The 17,229-nt window shown below is 30.2% G+C and overlaps 1 protein-coding gene across 3 annotated transcripts in view; it reads right to left on the reverse strand.

The window, feature by feature from the left end:
* Positions 1-3,454: 3,454 nt before the first annotated feature.
* LOC145285789 (protein brain tumor-like) overlaps positions 3,455-17,229 on the reverse strand; it is a 267,442-nt gene continuing 253,667 nt past the window's right edge. For 2 of the 3 annotated variants that reach the window (XM_080134160.1, XM_080134161.1), the window contains 2 exons: positions 7,641-8,411; positions 3,694-5,371 (listed from right to left, as the gene is read on the reverse strand). In XM_080134160.1, the coding sequence (XP_079990286.1) occupies positions 3,838-5,371; positions 7,641-8,380 (2,274 nt within the window). In that variant the 5' untranslated portion in view covers positions 8,381-8,411 and the 3' untranslated portion in view covers positions 3,694-3,837. Of the gene's footprint in view, positions 5,372-7,640; positions 8,412-17,229 lie in introns of all 3 variants that reach the window. The other variant, XM_080134159.1, reaches the window with a different exon arrangement.

A 17,229-nucleotide genomic window follows, 5' to 3' on the forward strand; every position in this document is an offset into this window, starting at 1 on the left:
ATAGATCAGCAGTTGCATTAGAATGACATCTTGTTTAAGTCTTAAAAAAAAGAACAAAAACAGACAAAAAAGATATTGAAAGTGTTAATAAAATGCACAAGTACACAACTGTATTCGGGGATGAAAAGTCGACAAATAAACAATCGTAAAGTTAAATAAATATTTAGCTGATTTGTCCAATCCAATAAATAGAAAGTTTTCTTTTTCCGTTTTCTTTTTTTATTATTCTTTTAAAAGGGCAGTATAGTTTGGTAATGTAATTTTCGCAATATAGAAATAATAAACGCATACAGAATATGAAATACGACTGCAGGAAGAGAGAAAAACATTGGACGTACATAAATTTTGTGATAAGCTAACATCAAATTTGATAAAAGTACCACATCCTTCCTGTATGTTTAGGTACAAAGAAATACTCTTACCACAATGGTGGATTATGAAGTTTGAATGATTTAATTTTTGTGGCAGTGCCAAGCCAAACATCATAACACGTGTATATATATATATATATATATATATATATATATATATACATATATATATATATATGTGTGTATATATAATTTGTATTTTATCATTATAATAATATTTGTTGACTTGTTTAACAATACAGAGTATTGCTTAAAAATAGCTAATGAAAACTGTCGAAAAACTCCAAAACAAAAACTAAATAATTATTCATTCTGTACTGTAGTCACCACACTACAAACACGGAGTGCACATCAGATAGTTGTCTGCGATACTCGACGTTTACAACGTTAGTTTATATTGTTGAATATATATATATATATATATATATATATATATATATATATATATATATATATATATATGAGTATATATTCATATATGGAGATATATCTATTTATATATGCATATATAATATATATATATATATATATATATATATATGATCTATTTAATGCTAACTGGCGGTCTTATTTATGTGTGTACTGCAAACTTAATTACAAATAAACTTGTAAACTAAATTAATCTATAAGAAAATATTCGATTAATGCATACATATATATAGACATATGTATATGTATATATATTTATATGCATATATATATATAAATATATATATGTATATATATATATATACATATTGAAATATGATCAGATTCTATAATATTGAGAATGACTGTCAAATTGTTATGACTAAGGTAATCTGTAATTTCTTCCAATTTATTGACCAAATGTAAATAAAAAAATTATATTATTTCAGTAGACAAAATAATATATATACATATATATATATATATATATATATATTATAAATATATATGCATACATATATGTATATATATATAAATATGTCTATATATATATATATATATATCGTTTTTTAATTAAGAGTTTGTGTTATCTTTATTATAAGAATAGAAGCCAATGCCTTGATAAATAGCAGGTTTATATATATATATATATATATATATATATATATATATATATATGTGTGTGTGTGTGTCTGTGTCTGTGTGTGAGGGTGTGTGGGGGTGTATTCATATAAGATTGTAAATAAATGTCTTCTGTGTAAGTTACGAATGTAATTATCTTTGTTTTCATAACTCGTAAAATTTTATTTTATTCGGAGTCTTGTCCTTTAATCGTGCAACGTCGTGAATTGTGAGCAAACAATCTATCTTTTAATTGCTTTCTATATTAAACCTATTATAATGATGTATTTATTCATTTCGCTTTTGTAGATATTGTGGAGAAGATTATAAAATGCTGAAACAGAAAAGGAATCATAGCACCAGCATGGATATTCTCCATATATTTGTCTATGTTTCCTTATTGGAAATAACTTCTTTTTTTTCTTACGGTATTGTTTTTCTTTTTTGTATTATCCATGAAGATGACGAATAAGCTAACAGCGTGCATTAATGAAGACACAAAAATAAATGAATCCACAAATAAATGTTCCACTTTTGCTTTTTTTTTTTTCGATTCTGATTTTTCTGTTTTAGGCCGCAGTTTAATTAATCTGATTGGTTAGAAATGAAAAAATAACATGAATGAAAGTGAAATGTTACAAACAGATATATTAAGGGTTTCATTATTTTTAACATGTTATGAGAACTTCGATTGTCTTAAATGAAAAAAAGAGGAAATGTGTTCAGGAGTTACTTCCCCTTTGTAACAGTATTTCTTTGTAATTTAATTTCTTAGATAACTTCTAAGAAGCGTGGAAACAATTTGGCCTGTTGGGAATTTGTTTAATCTAAGTTTATTTTTCACTTGTTTGCAATCAACAGTTTCATAAGTAATCAATATTTTCTTTAAAAAATGTGCAAGGATTATCCATATTTTTCTTTTCTGTGATTTTTCGTATTATTTGTGCACTGTCACAACACAATTTGCTTGTAGTTCTTAAATAGTATAGTCTTGATGGAACACAGAAATCAAGCGATATAAACAGGGCGATTAAATGACATAAATACTTCCGTCTCCTCTTTGTTATGCTCATAGACAATCTATATATATATAAAGTGAAAGTGGCCGTGTGTGTGTCTGTGTGTCTGTGTACATTTCCCTACGCAATAACTCTGTCAATTTTAAGCCTACAAATTCGAAATTTGATATACAGGGTACTGAGATTTGGGAAAATCGATGTTATTAGTTTTCGGACAGAAATTTGGCGATTAAGGGGTCAAAGTTCAACGATTTGACCTTTGAGAACTCTACCAAACTCCTCTTACAATTATGGGTCTAAAAACGTGAAATTTTAGATATAGACTCCTTGGACATGGATCTAACTTAATAACTTTATTAGAGTCCTGAACAATAAATTTTAAGGGGGCATAATAGGGATCAAAGTTTTCAAAAATTGACTTTTTTTTTTTTTGCTCAGCATACACCTCAAAACATCTAGGCAACATTTAGGCTAGTTACTAATATTCAGAAAATTGGTAGAATTTCATTTTACCTAATCTTTCAAATTTTTCAAACCAGGTAATTTGGTCATGCTGACGGCATCTATTTGTCACTTCTAAGTTATCAAATAATAACGCACATTTAATTATACAATTATCAGCCTGTTAGTTTTAACTTCATATTTACTCATATATATATATATATATATATATATATATATATATATATATATATATATATAAACACGTTTATATATATGTGTGTATATATATGCTTATGTTTGTATATATATACATATATGTTTGTATATATTCTATTTTTAATACGTTTCCAATATATATTCTACATATATGCATGTGTATGCAAATAGAATCATATGTATATACATATATTTTTTAATTCAATAGAAACAAATCACCACCATCTCCTGTTGCACTGCAAACATTTCGTTTCATCAGAATCAATATTTGATTAATTCATTACCAAATATACAGCCTTTCCTGACATATATATATATATATATATATATATATATATATATATATATATATATATGTATGTATATATATATATATATATATATATACCAATTAAACATCAATTTTTATCTTCGCGGAAATGCGCTTCCGTTTCCATTCGCTTAAAATACATTCTTTCTGTTCGATTTACGATTCATGAATTAATCATCCCACTTCTCAATCAATCGGTATTTATCGTTCAAATTTCTTGCCAATCACTTGATCAACTGACAAGTCACGTGTCTGTCCAAAAAAAAAAAACTTATTCAGCATAAACAGATAAATAAGAACGATCATGGTGACAGGGCGCACTCTGATCGTTTCTCAATTCTCTTTCGTCGTAACACTTATTTACGCTTTGTTTGGGAATGGGTGGTTTGTTGTTTCATGGTTTTTTGGGTTTTTTTTTTACAATTCTGTCATTACGGCTGAACAGCTTTCACATTCCCAGGGCGGGTATATGATGTGGAGCGTATCTGTAGATATATACCCTGTAATCCTTGCTGGCTAGCACCACGGAACCGTCGTCCATGAGGGCGACATCAAAACACTGGGCGTGTTTCACCTTACTCTCCAGGGCGTTGACCAGCTGACCATCTTGGGTGAAAATGGTCAAATTGAAATTGTTATGGTTGTCGGCAATGAGCACCTCGCCGGCTGTGTTAATGCCGACTCCGATCGGATAATTGGTTACCCCTTCCCCACCGATCTGCCGGAGGAAAAGACCTTGGTAGTTGAAAACCTTCACGCAGTGGGCGCGGTTGTCGCTTATAAATATCTCTTCTTTATCATTCACAACAACTCCGTTCGGGAACTCTAAATGCTGCGAGCAGCCAAATTTGTGCAGAACGTTTCCAAGCTGGTCAAAGATGATAACCCGCATCACTTTGCATTCGACAATAACGATACGGCCTTTACTATCTACAGTCACTCCTCTAGGGTGCTGTAGGATATTCGCACCGAACTTTCTCACAAACTGACCGTACTGATTATAAATCTGTATTTGGTGCGTCGGACTCCTCTCCGTGACGATAATATCGCCAGACGATCGGACAACAGCTACCCGGTTCGGATAGAGGAGCTGACCGTCTCGCTTTCCGCATTCGCCGAATTGAAATTTAAACCGGCCATCTTTGTCGAAGATCTGAATGCGGTGGTTGTTTGTGTCCGCCACGATGACATCGTTCTGTGCATTGACCGCTACTCCACTCGGTTCAGTGAACTGACCATCGAGCGTCCCAAACTCACCGAACTTGCAGTGGTAAATCATTTTTTGCCGCTTGATCTGTTGTTTGGAGTTGTGTAAACCTGTGTTGATAAGTTTTGAGGTCAGATCCAGCAGCGGATCGGTGTTGGTCGGGAAGATGTCCATGCCGTTTGTGAAAATGTCCAGTCCGCTTGACCATTTCTCGTATATATTGTTATCTGTGCCGCTACCGAACTGGAAATTGTTCGTAGAGGAGAACTGACGGGGTGATGAGTCAAAGAGCTGACCGTTGTTTAGGGTGTTGCCCACAATCAGCCCATTCGCGGGGCGGGCGATAGGTTGGGGTTTCTGGGTAGTCGGGGGTTGAAATTCATTGCTCTGTCTGACGTAGCCAAACGTGTTCTGGATACCGACCTGGATAGCTGAGAAATTGGAGATGAATTCCATGTCGTAGTAGTTTTGGTTGTTTACATCCGGTTGAAAATTGAAGACGTTCTGGAAGCGTTGCTCTATGAATGATTTGAAAAGGAGTATTTCGGATGAACTGGCGTGTTTCAAAAGTTTGTCTATGAAATCGCAACCCTGATAGATGCGTTCGATATTCTCTTGTATTTTCTGCGCCAGTGTGCTTATGGCGATTTGCTTACCGTTAAAGACCTGATCCAATTCGCGTTGCACTTCTTGCTTCCGTTCTTCAATCACTGCCCGGAAGAAGTTGTACGTTTCAGTGATATCATCTTGTGCTTTCTGATATTGGATCTGAAGTCTGACGGAGAGAAAGTAAAAAGAAACAATAAACGGATGATCAAAAGTATATTTGGACAAAATATATTTATCATACAAGAATAATTACACAACTAAACAACATAAATATGGTGGGGTAGAAATAGTTTTGAAATTACTATTACAGAGGGTGGCCAAAATAATGGGAAAAATAGTGTTGAAAATAGGGGACGAAAAAGTCTTGTGGCAGCATATTTTTTCCTCTAAAAACCCGTAAAATTTCCTAGGACATGAAAACAGAAAACAAACATTTTGGTCATTTTAACATGTAATAGCAAAATTAAAGCACCTGTTTCTTTTGTTCCATGATATCTATCTATCTTTCTATCTATCTATCTATCTATCTACATATATATATATATATATATATATATATATATATATATATATATATATATATATATATATATATATAGGGGAGATGGTGTATATGGATGGGTGGTATTGATATCATAAAATAAGGCATTCGATTGTGTTATTAAATATTACCTACTTTTGCATTATTTACTGGTAATAATAAGGGGTATATATATATATATATATATATATACATATATATACATATATATACATATATATATACATATATATATACATATATATATATATATATATATATATATATATAAAGTAGTTAGTTATAAAATATATATGGAAATTAAACTACACAGAATAATCCGCGTTTTATCAATGCTAGGATTCGTCAGGCTGACGAATATATATATTGTATATATATATATTTTATATATATTTTATGACTTACTACCTAGCCCTACCTACATATTGAGCACTGTTGAAGTAAATACTTAAAGTTCACGCATAAATGTATTCTTTCGTATATTAATTTATGTGATTAAATGAATATATATATATAGAGAGAGAGAGAGAAAGAGAGATAAAAATAGATGGATAGATAGATAGATAGATTGATGGATAGATATTGGGGTGTAAATATGTGCGTGTACCTTTAGTATAGTCATAAACTCGTCAAGTTAGACACGATAACGTAATTATTTTCAACAATTTAAAGACAATAAAATGTGTACCTATATATATATGTATGTAGGCATATATATATATATATATATATATATATATATATATATATATATATATGTTTAAAGAAAAAATAGAAAAAACCGAATGAAATTATTAAAAAATCAACGTTTCGTCCTTGTCTCAGAGGACATCTTCAGGATAATTGAAATAAAAATGTGATAAAAGAAAAAGTCATAGATCGTGCGAAAAAAGACAGTTTTTTAAAATCCAACCCATGTCGGGAAAGGACGAATATGTGTGCGTGCTTTCCCGACATGGGTTGGATTTTAAAAAACTGTCTTTTTTCGCACGATCTATGACTTTTTCTTTTATCACATTTTTATTTCAATTATCCTGAAGATGTCCTCTGAGACAAGGACGAAACGTTGATTTTTTAATAATTTCATTCGGTTTTTTCTATTTTTTCTTTAAACATAACGTCAACCACCGCTGGTACATTTTTTCATTCCTTATACATATATATATATATATGCATATCTATATCTATAATTTTTCTTTGTGTAAATATAGTCATATCTTGCTACGATGTGCAGATTGTTTTAAACATTATTGATCTCATCAGGCAAGAAAAAATTGAAAATTATAAAAGTTTAAGAACTTTTTAAAGATTTTGGAGGAGAAATCTATTTGACCATATCCAGCGTGAGGCAGGGCTTCAACTTCTCATGGTTTGAACTCGGAGGGCAAAAAACTTAACTGCTGGTATCCGTTAAAGCAAAAGAAAAAGAGGGTGTTTAAAAACTTTGTTTAGGGGGAGGATCTATGAAAGATTAGACGGAGTAAAAAGAAAGGAAAGATAATAGAAGGAGTTTGTAAATCCGTTTAGAGGGAGGTAAAGGAAGGAGAGAAAAAGTACGAATGAAGTATATATTAATAAAAAATGACAAAGAGGATGTCAAAAAGTGATATATTGATTATGTTTATATAAAGAAAATAAATTATAATTTGCTCGGTATGATTAAGCACTATCAACGATCCTTGTTGGAATTCAATGAGTCTAATCCTTTGAATATTTTAAAACCTGGAATATATATATATATATATATATATATATATATGTGTGTGTGTGTGTGTGTGTGTGTGTGTGTGTGTGTGTGTGTGTGTATAATATATATATATTTATATATATTATAAAGGGTATATGTACGTGTGGGCTGTGTGATGTAGAGATAGGTAGAATGTGCATTTCTTACCTGTTGTTGATATGTTCTATACCTTTTGCTACCTGACGAAGGTCGGACGCCTTCGCCTTTGCGTCGTCAGAAAGGCGGCGGAGGATGTCAACCTGCTTGTCGCTAACGTCCAATATGAAGTGGCACTCGTGTCCTCGGCCATGTTCAAATAGTGTGCACTCTTTGCAGATCGGGGCCGAGCACGTCTTGCAGAAGAACTTGATCACCTCGTGTCTATGGCGGGGGCAAGCGACTGGCTTCTCGCTTTGCAGTTCGTCTTTACCGCCTTGAACTTCGCTGAAAGTCAAAACGCGGTGACCCTCAAAACAGTGCATAAATTGGTGCGCCATGACACAGTTGGCACACAGAAAGTTGGCACAGTCGTAGCACTTTGCTACGGCCGTTGTGTCCTTGCTCTTGCAACCAGTGCAGTGTAGACCGTTGGCGTCGATGGCTGACGTCTCCAGGATGTTGCTGACGGCGTAATCCTGCATTAAACCCGATACACCCATCGAGCCTAAGTAGGTTTCGTGGTTGCATTCGGGGCAGGTGACCTTCTCTGGATTTTCTTGTTGCTTTTCAATACATGGCTGGCAGAATGTGTGAAAGCAGTTGAGAACTCGGGGCATAGTATATGTCTCCTGGCAGATTGGACATTTTGTACTGAGACCTGGTGGGCATGATTCTAAACTAATTTCGCTGTCTGACGCTGTTGATCCGCTTGTACCTGTGTCGCTTTGGGACGGTGTGGGGGAAGCCATTGCGGTGGGATTTGATGAATTTTAAAATTATCTGAAACAAGAGAAAATAAAAGAAAAGGCGTAAAATTGAATGCACCTGAATATAGCAATTAAAACATAAATTCAAAATATTTTTCTTGATGCATTAAAGATATAACATGCGGTGTGATCAGTTTGAAGTGAATTTATTACGTATCGCTTTCCATAAATGTGACTCTAAAACAGTTTAATAAATAATTATCATTATATTATTTCACTTACTAGGAGTTTTCACACAAGACATTATCACAGATTGCTCACTGACGAAAACCTGTGATGTTTCCATTTATGCGTGACACCACCTTTCCCCAGACTTTCAGTATTCGTTAGCACTTTTATTTACAGTATCGTTACAGTCGCTTGTAATTTACTTCTAACTGGCAATGATTATTGCTTTTTTTACTGGAATTTGAACCCAATCTTTCACACTGATCAAGAGGAAGCCTAATTCGTGGTCTTTCTCACCTCCTCTCTATCTCTCTCTCACACACACCCTCACTCTATCTATCTATCTATATGGCTATCATATATCTATCGTCGTTCTACTCTCCTCGAATGTCTGTTTTTGTTCCAATTAATGCCTACAAAATTAATATTTGTGTTTATCAGAATATTGCAGTTTCGGCTTTCTTGATCCCATGTTGTGTTCCTCTATATTTTTGTTTTACTTTCGTTATTATTATTATTATTATTATTAGATTATTATTATTATTATTATTATTATTATTATTATTATTATTATTATTATTTATTTTTTTATTATTAGATTATTATTATTATTATTATTAGATTATTGTTATTATTATTATTATTATTATTATTGTCATTATTATTATTGTTATTATTATTATTGTTATTATTATTGTTATTATTATTACTATTATTATTATTATTGTTATTATTATTGTTATTATTATTGTTATTATTATTATTATTGTCATTATTATTATTGTTATTATTATTATTGTTATTATTATTGTTATTATTATTACTATTATTATTATTATTGTTGTTATTATTATTATTATTGTTATTATTATTGTTATTATTATTATTGTTATTGTTATTATTATTATTATTATTATTATTATTGTCATTATTATTATTGTTATTATTATTATTGTTATTATTATTGTTATTATTATTACTATTATTATTATTATTGTTGTTATTATTATTATTGTTATTATTATTGTTATTATTATTATTATCATTATTATTATTATTATTATTATTTATACTCACTAGATTAATCAAGTAAGCTATAGGAAATGAGATGAAACAGAGAAACATAAAACGAAAAAGTATGATATATAACTTGCCTGAGGACCATTTTCTAAAGGAATATTACATTGCAATCCATTCTCAAAACGTTTCCTGGTCATTTACTGACTTTCGAAATTCTATTGAGGATTATCTTATTCAAGATTCCTTTCATTGGAGTTTATTTTCAAACTCATGTTTGTTGGACTATTGTGGTCCCACCATAATTAATTTTTCATGGAATTTACTTCAGCTATTCATTATGGTGTAAATTGTTTCTATCTGATTTCTACTTTGTTTTACTTCTTTTATTTTTCCTCATTTTTCCAGTTTCTCCACTAACTTTTCTTTTTGTTTTACAGGTGCTTCCGCATGTAACAATGCGCGTAGGGTGGCTTGTGAGAAAACCATCAGTAGCAGCAGCCGAAAAACAGCTGACTAGTGAAAATATTACCACCACCAGCTGTTAAAGCATGTATGCAAATTAGCAAATGTGCGCGAGTTTTTCATAAAAAAGGAGATAAAAGAAGAATAGACTGTGGTCGATAGGAGAAGCAAAGTGCGTCTAAGGCAAGATGGCCGTGTGAACATGATGGCGGGGAAACGCGGCCTTGCGCCTAGGTCAATTGGCGAGGAGACAGGAACTTTTTAAAGGCACATGTGTGTGCGAAAAGTCTTTTGAATAATAAATATAATAAAATGCATTGTTGTGGAGACTCATGAATAAATACATTTCAATTTCACTAAAAAATGCATTTTTATTTCTTTCCCATTTATTTGTGTTTGTTTGTTTCTGCGACGTCACACCCACTCCGTTACTATTTTTTGATTTTCATCTTCACCCATTTTAATAGTCTCACTTAATTCACCTCATATATCCTTTCATTATTTTTTCATTTCTAATCGTAAAGGTTCTCAAATTGATTTTATTTTTGTGTACCTTTATAATGCCTGTTTGTCCCCCCTTCTGATAAGAAGCATTTAGCTTAGAAATGGCATGGTCAAAGGATGTTTTTTTTCACTTTCCATCTCCGTCCTTACTGATCCATATAACTTCTATTCCTCATCTCTCTTTCTCAGTCTCTCTCTTTATTTATATATATATATATATATATATATATATATATATATATATATATATATTCACTTTACAAATAATACTCATACACCCAAACATGTACTTTATGTATTCAAGCAAAAGAGGGGGAATACTATGAAAAATATTTTGAAATAAGATTCGTCTTGATGTTATTTCAGATCATCTGAAACCATAGAAACAAGTTTTTGTCTCCCCTTCATCAATTGAAGAGGTTTTGGGAAAATGGCATATACTTTATAATTCATATGAAAATCTAGAAAAACAAATGACAATGATTGAAACATTTTATGGCTGTAGGAAATGGCAAAAATAGACTCTGGATGATGGATGATCCCCTTAATGTGCGACCTTATGGGTAAATGTCACATAGACCACTACACAATTCAGGTAGAAGAAGAAAAAAAAGAAGAAAGAAAAAGGTGTACAAAATACTGCGGATGGAGTTTGGCTCCGAAATATATCTAAATTATAAATTGAAAACAAGTAAAATATTTGTTTATTTTCGTAACATTGCGTTGAAATTTGACTCCCAAGTGTACCTGATGCGTATTTTGTTCATTCAAATTAAAGCAACGCTTCTATAACGGAACACACGTGTATTAAGTTAATCTCGCGTAGCCAAAACACGGTTCCGACATATCAAAATACAACCGCTGACAGACAACGAGAGGATCTTTACAATCTGATGTTTTCCCTTACTTTACACTAGGGCAAGGAAGAAGAAGAAAAAAGAAATTTGTGCACAATACTGACGGCGATATCTCCAATTTCTTCTTCGTCAAATAACACGGCAAATAAATATTAAACAAGATTTTTTTTCCAAACACAAAACTATTTGAAAACCAAAACATTTATTGTATAAAAATGTATCGATATATTATAATTGTATATGCATTTATTGAAAAGTCTGCGTAAGAGAATATTTTTTAATAAAGCAATTTTTGAATTAAAAATGTTTTGAATTAAAGTAAAATTGGATTTTTCGAACAATGTAATAATTGAAATGAAACATTTTTCGAACAATTAAATAATTTAAATTAAACATTTTTCGAACAATTAAATAATTTAAATTAAACATTTTTCCAACAATTAAATAATTTAAATTAAACATTTTTCGAACAATTTAATAATTTAAATTAAACATTTTTCGAACAATTAAATAATTTAAATTAAACATTTTTCCAACAATTAAATAATTTAAATTAAACATTTTCGAGCAATTTAATAATTTAAATGAAACCTTTTCGATACTTGTTTAGATCAAGACATTAGAAAAATTAAAACATTGAAAAAAATTATGTTGTATGGACCCGTTATGAAATTAACTTTTCATAAAAAATTCACTTAATTTGATCAAGTAGGTTTTTGGTTACAGAAGAAAATCAAATTTTAATGAGATCGAACATCTCGCGGCCATCTTGCCTAATTCACGGACGGAGAGGGGGGCTTTAAACGAAAAAAAGACTAACAAAGGACTCCAAAATATATTTAAATTATGAATTTATACGAGTAAAATATTTTTGTTTCTTTTCGTAATATTGCATTTAATTTGACTTTCAAGCGCACCTGATGCATATTTTTTAAAATACCTATGTTATTGCATCATCTTAAAATAGCACCAATGCTTCTATAACGGAGCTCACAAAGCTGACGTTAATTTCGGGTAGCCAACATACCGTTCCGATATTTCAAAATACAACCATGTAGAGACAACCCGGGTGTCTTTAATCTATTAATTTATTGTCTTCAACTTTACAACTTGGCAAAAAAAAGAAGAAAAAAATGGTACAAAATACTGAGGATAGAGTTTAACTCCGAAATATACTGAAATTAAAAATTTCAATCAAATAAAGCATTTGATGATTTTCGTTGCGTTGTAATTTGACTTTCAAGCGCGCCTGATACTTATTTTTTATATTTGTTATATTTTTTTATATGCATATAAAAAGTGCATATGTTATATGTTTGATATAAAATTACATCGCGACGATTTTGTAAACGTTTATGATTTCGACGTAATACGTCTTCTTCAGAATGTTTTTTTTCTTGTCATGTTGTTGTTAACATGAAATATTTAGAAGTATAGGTTGCATTTTTAATTGTGATATTATTTTTTTCATGTTCAGAAATGATGCTTAGTGCGTGTAGTTTGAAAAAATATTCTGAAGAATGCGTATTTTGTCGATAATATAACTACTTCTAATCAGATAAATGTTTGTTTATTTTAAAAAAAATCTTCGCCTTGTTATTTAGGTTCAAACGTATAACATTACGTTATTTTTAAATAAATAACTGTAAAAACATCGAGAAACCAACATCATATATATATATATATATATATATATATATATATATATATATATATATATATATATATGAGCAAATAGTTAATAAAACAAGTTAAAACACTTCGAAAAAGAGATAAAAACGTATTTAATTTGAAAAGGAAACACTAAATAAGTGGATAGTCCTTAATCCGTGGAGTTTCGAAGAAATACTTTCCTTCTCATAAGAGGGAAGGAATTTGCAAAATGCGGGATCGGATTTTTCATGCCAAAGTATTTGATGAAACTGCAATTAAGTCAAAGATCTTATTTCATATATATATATATATATATATATATATATATATATATATATATATATATATATATATATAGAGAGAGAGAGAGAGAGAGAGAGAGAGAGAGAGAGATTAATCCTAATCTTATAAATACAAGACTGGTAAATTAAAAATATATCCATTTTGAATTTGGAAATAGATGAACCTCACAGGTAAGAAATTCATTTTTATAACATGACTAGGTTAGATAAAGTGATTAAGAATAGGAAACTAGACCTAATATTTGTAACATCTTTTTTCCTAAGATTAAGGGAGGTGGTGTTGATCAACACTGCTGGGGAGCCATGATGTAATATACGGTGTTGTTTTTAAATTCCCGAAACAGTGTTTCATGGTAAACAACTGATGATCCCCTAAAAAATAAATTATTGCATCTACTATAGTGAATTCGAGAGAGCAAGTTGATGCAGTGATTGTAGATGATTGGATGGCTTACTGACTAAATAGTTTTCTAACGAATAATAAAAATATTATTACAGGTTAAAAATTTCCAAGACTCTATATATATATATATATATATATATATATATATATATATATATATATATATATATATATATATATATTCTTTTGTGGGTTCTTATGTGTGGATATGTATTAATGTATGATTGCGTTTGTGTGTATACGTGCTTATGACAATGTTATGGAGTCAGAGAAAGAGAATGAAAAAAAACGCGGGAGGATCGGGATTAAGTGAGTCGCGTGCTTTTTCACATTCGTCGATCCCTCGTCCTGTGTCTCCATTTGTCGTTGAATGCGACTAATCAGTTTGAGTAAAGATCCCGGAAACACTCAGCATAGCCACGCCGTTCGCACCAGCAAGAGCGACTTGTTAAAAGCCTAAGCAAATCAGGGACAATGAGGATTCGTGAGGCATCCTCTCAAGAGTCAAGCAGACGTGCACGAAAATGAGAAACGATGGCGACTTGTCTGCCGAGTCATTTGACTTCATGCAGTGCATCTTGCTTTGAACCGTGCAACAATCTTGCTCACTTATTTTATAAGTTTAATTCAAATAATGGTCGCTACAGCACATCTAAGGTTTCGAAAATGGAACCAGTAATATGAGTATTTCAATTAGAAAACAAAAAATGAAGAAAATGCGATCGTCTCTCTTGTTAGTTAAGTATATACACTAAAAAAAAAAGAGTATGAGCGATAACATGCTGAAACTTAGCGATATTTTATGGTCCAGCATTGCATCAATCTAATAGCAAGAATTGCTATAAGTATAAGCTATTAATATGAAATATGTATTGCTGTCTTTTTGTTAGTCCACATACGTTATATCTGACGTCGTAGCAGATAATATATACTTATGTGTGCAGCATACGTCATATATGATGTCATCACATATTGCGTCATCATATAAAGTGTCATCACACATGATGTCATCATTTATGCCTTAAACTGCATATATATATGTATATATATATATATATATATATATATATATATATATATATATAACTATTTCATTTACTCACATAAAATTAATATATGAAAGTATAAATTTATGCGTAAACTTTAAATATTTATTCCAAAAGTGGTCAATACGTAGGTAGAGCTAGTAAGTAAGTTATAAAATATATATGGCGACTAAGCTTAATCGCCATATATATTTCATAACTTACTATATATATATATATATATATATATATATATATATATATATATGTATGTATATATATATATGACGCATGTGACAAACAAACGGCAATATTATTATTATATTATTATAATATATATATATATTATATTATTATAATATATATACATATATATATATATATATATATATATATATATATATATATATATATATAGCTAAGTAGTCGGGTTAAGTCGACCCCTGTTGCCTGCTGAAATGGCAGTCATAGAAAGTAATAAATACGATGTAGAAATGTAGATGAAAATAGTTTCGATGCAGTGTCTAATCTTGGTGCAATGCACGCAATTATTTGATGCAGCAAACGGATGTGCTTTTGCGTGTACAGTGCGCATCAGTATGGCGGTAATAGAACGGACACGCAGATATTTTGATGTGTGGCGCATTGGTCTAATTGTGTCATCACTGAATAAATTTTCTATGTGGATTTACATTTTTACAGACTAACTCATTTACATGCTTTCGAATTCATTATTCGTTAAAGAGTAAATTAGCTAAGGAGAGATAGGGAAAGAGGGATAGAGAGCGAAAGAGAGTAAAATAGAGATAACAAAAGAATACGCACACAGCAGATTAAATTCAGGTTTACGCCTTGATGGCTTTTTTGTTTATCAAGTAGCTTTGCTCTGAATATTTTAATGGCCATGTCTATGTAAAAAAAACTGCCTTGCTACGTCTATGTAAAAAATATTTTTATTTACTACGTCTATGTAAAAAATATTTTTATTTACTACGTCTATGTAAAAAATATTTTATTTACTACGTCTATGTAAAAAATATTTTTATTTACTACGTTTATGTAAAAAATATTTTTATTTACTACGTTTATGTAAAAAATATTTTTATTTACTACGTCTATGTAAAACATATTTTTATTGCGCACGTCTATGTAAAAAGTTATTTTTTCCAACGTCTATGTAAAAAAATATTTCTATTGCCCACGTCTATGTAAAAAAATATTTTTATTTACTACGTCTATGTAAAAAAATATTTTTATTTACTAGGTTTATGTAAAAAATATTTTTATTTACTACGTCTATGTAAAAAAACTATTTTATTTACTACGTTTATGTAAAAAATATTTTTATTTACTACGTCTATGTAAAAAATATTTCTATTGCCCACGTCTATGTAAAAAAATATTTTATTTACTACGTTTATGTAAAAACATATTTTTATTTACTACGTCTATGTAAAAAAAATATTTTTATTTACTACGTCTATGTAAAAAATATTTTCATTTACTACGTCTATGTAAAAGATATTTTTATTTACTACGTTTATGTAAAAAATATTTTATTTACTAGCTCTATATAAAACATATTTTTATTGCCCACGTCTATTTAAAACATATTTTTATTGCCCACGTCTATGTAAAAAGTTATTTTTATTGCCCACGTCTATGAAAAAATATTTCTATTGCCCACGTCTATTAAAAAAGTGATTTTTATTGACCCCGTCTATGTAAACAAATATTTTTATTGGCCACGTCTATGTAAAAAAAGTTATTTTTATTGCCCACGTCTATGTTAAAAATATTTTTATTGCCCACGTCTATGTAAAAAAAGCATTGGCTCGTTAATGTAAAAAAATATTTTTATTGCCCACGTTATGTAAAAAAAATATTTCATTGCCACTGTCTATGTAAAAAAAAACATTGCTTCGTTAATGTAAAAAATATTTTTATTGCCCACGTCTATGTAAAAAATATTTTTATTGCCACCGTCTATGTAAAAATATCTATTTCCTCGTTAATGTAACAAAATATTTTTATTGACCACGTCTAAGTAAAAAAAATATTTTTTATTGCCAACGTCTATGTAAAAAATATTTTTATCCCCTACATGTATGTAAAAATATTTTTATTGCCTCGTTTAAGAAAAAGTATTTTTATTACCTACATTAATGTAAAGAAATATATATTGCCAAGATTTCTTTGCTTTAAGAGATTATAGAACAAAACATGTGAGCACAAATGGAATGCATTTTTTAGAGTAAAGGGGTGTCAGATTTATAATTGTCGCCAAAGTTGGGCTCTCTATACCGTGCTAAAAATTACTCACACCTGAGAGTATCATATAGTCTCTACAAACCACCATTCGCCCTGACATTGAGTAGAGTTGCCATATATGGACTGGTGTTCCTACGGCTTTTCTCCCACTCTTGAACAAGATCCG

Source organism: Euprymna scolopes, chromosome 10 (genome assembly GCF_053919585.1).
Source record: "Euprymna scolopes isolate OS-2025 chromosome 10, ASM5391958v1, whole genome shotgun sequence".
Lineage (NCBI taxonomy): Eukaryota > Metazoa > Mollusca > Cephalopoda > Sepiida > Sepiolidae > Euprymna > Euprymna scolopes.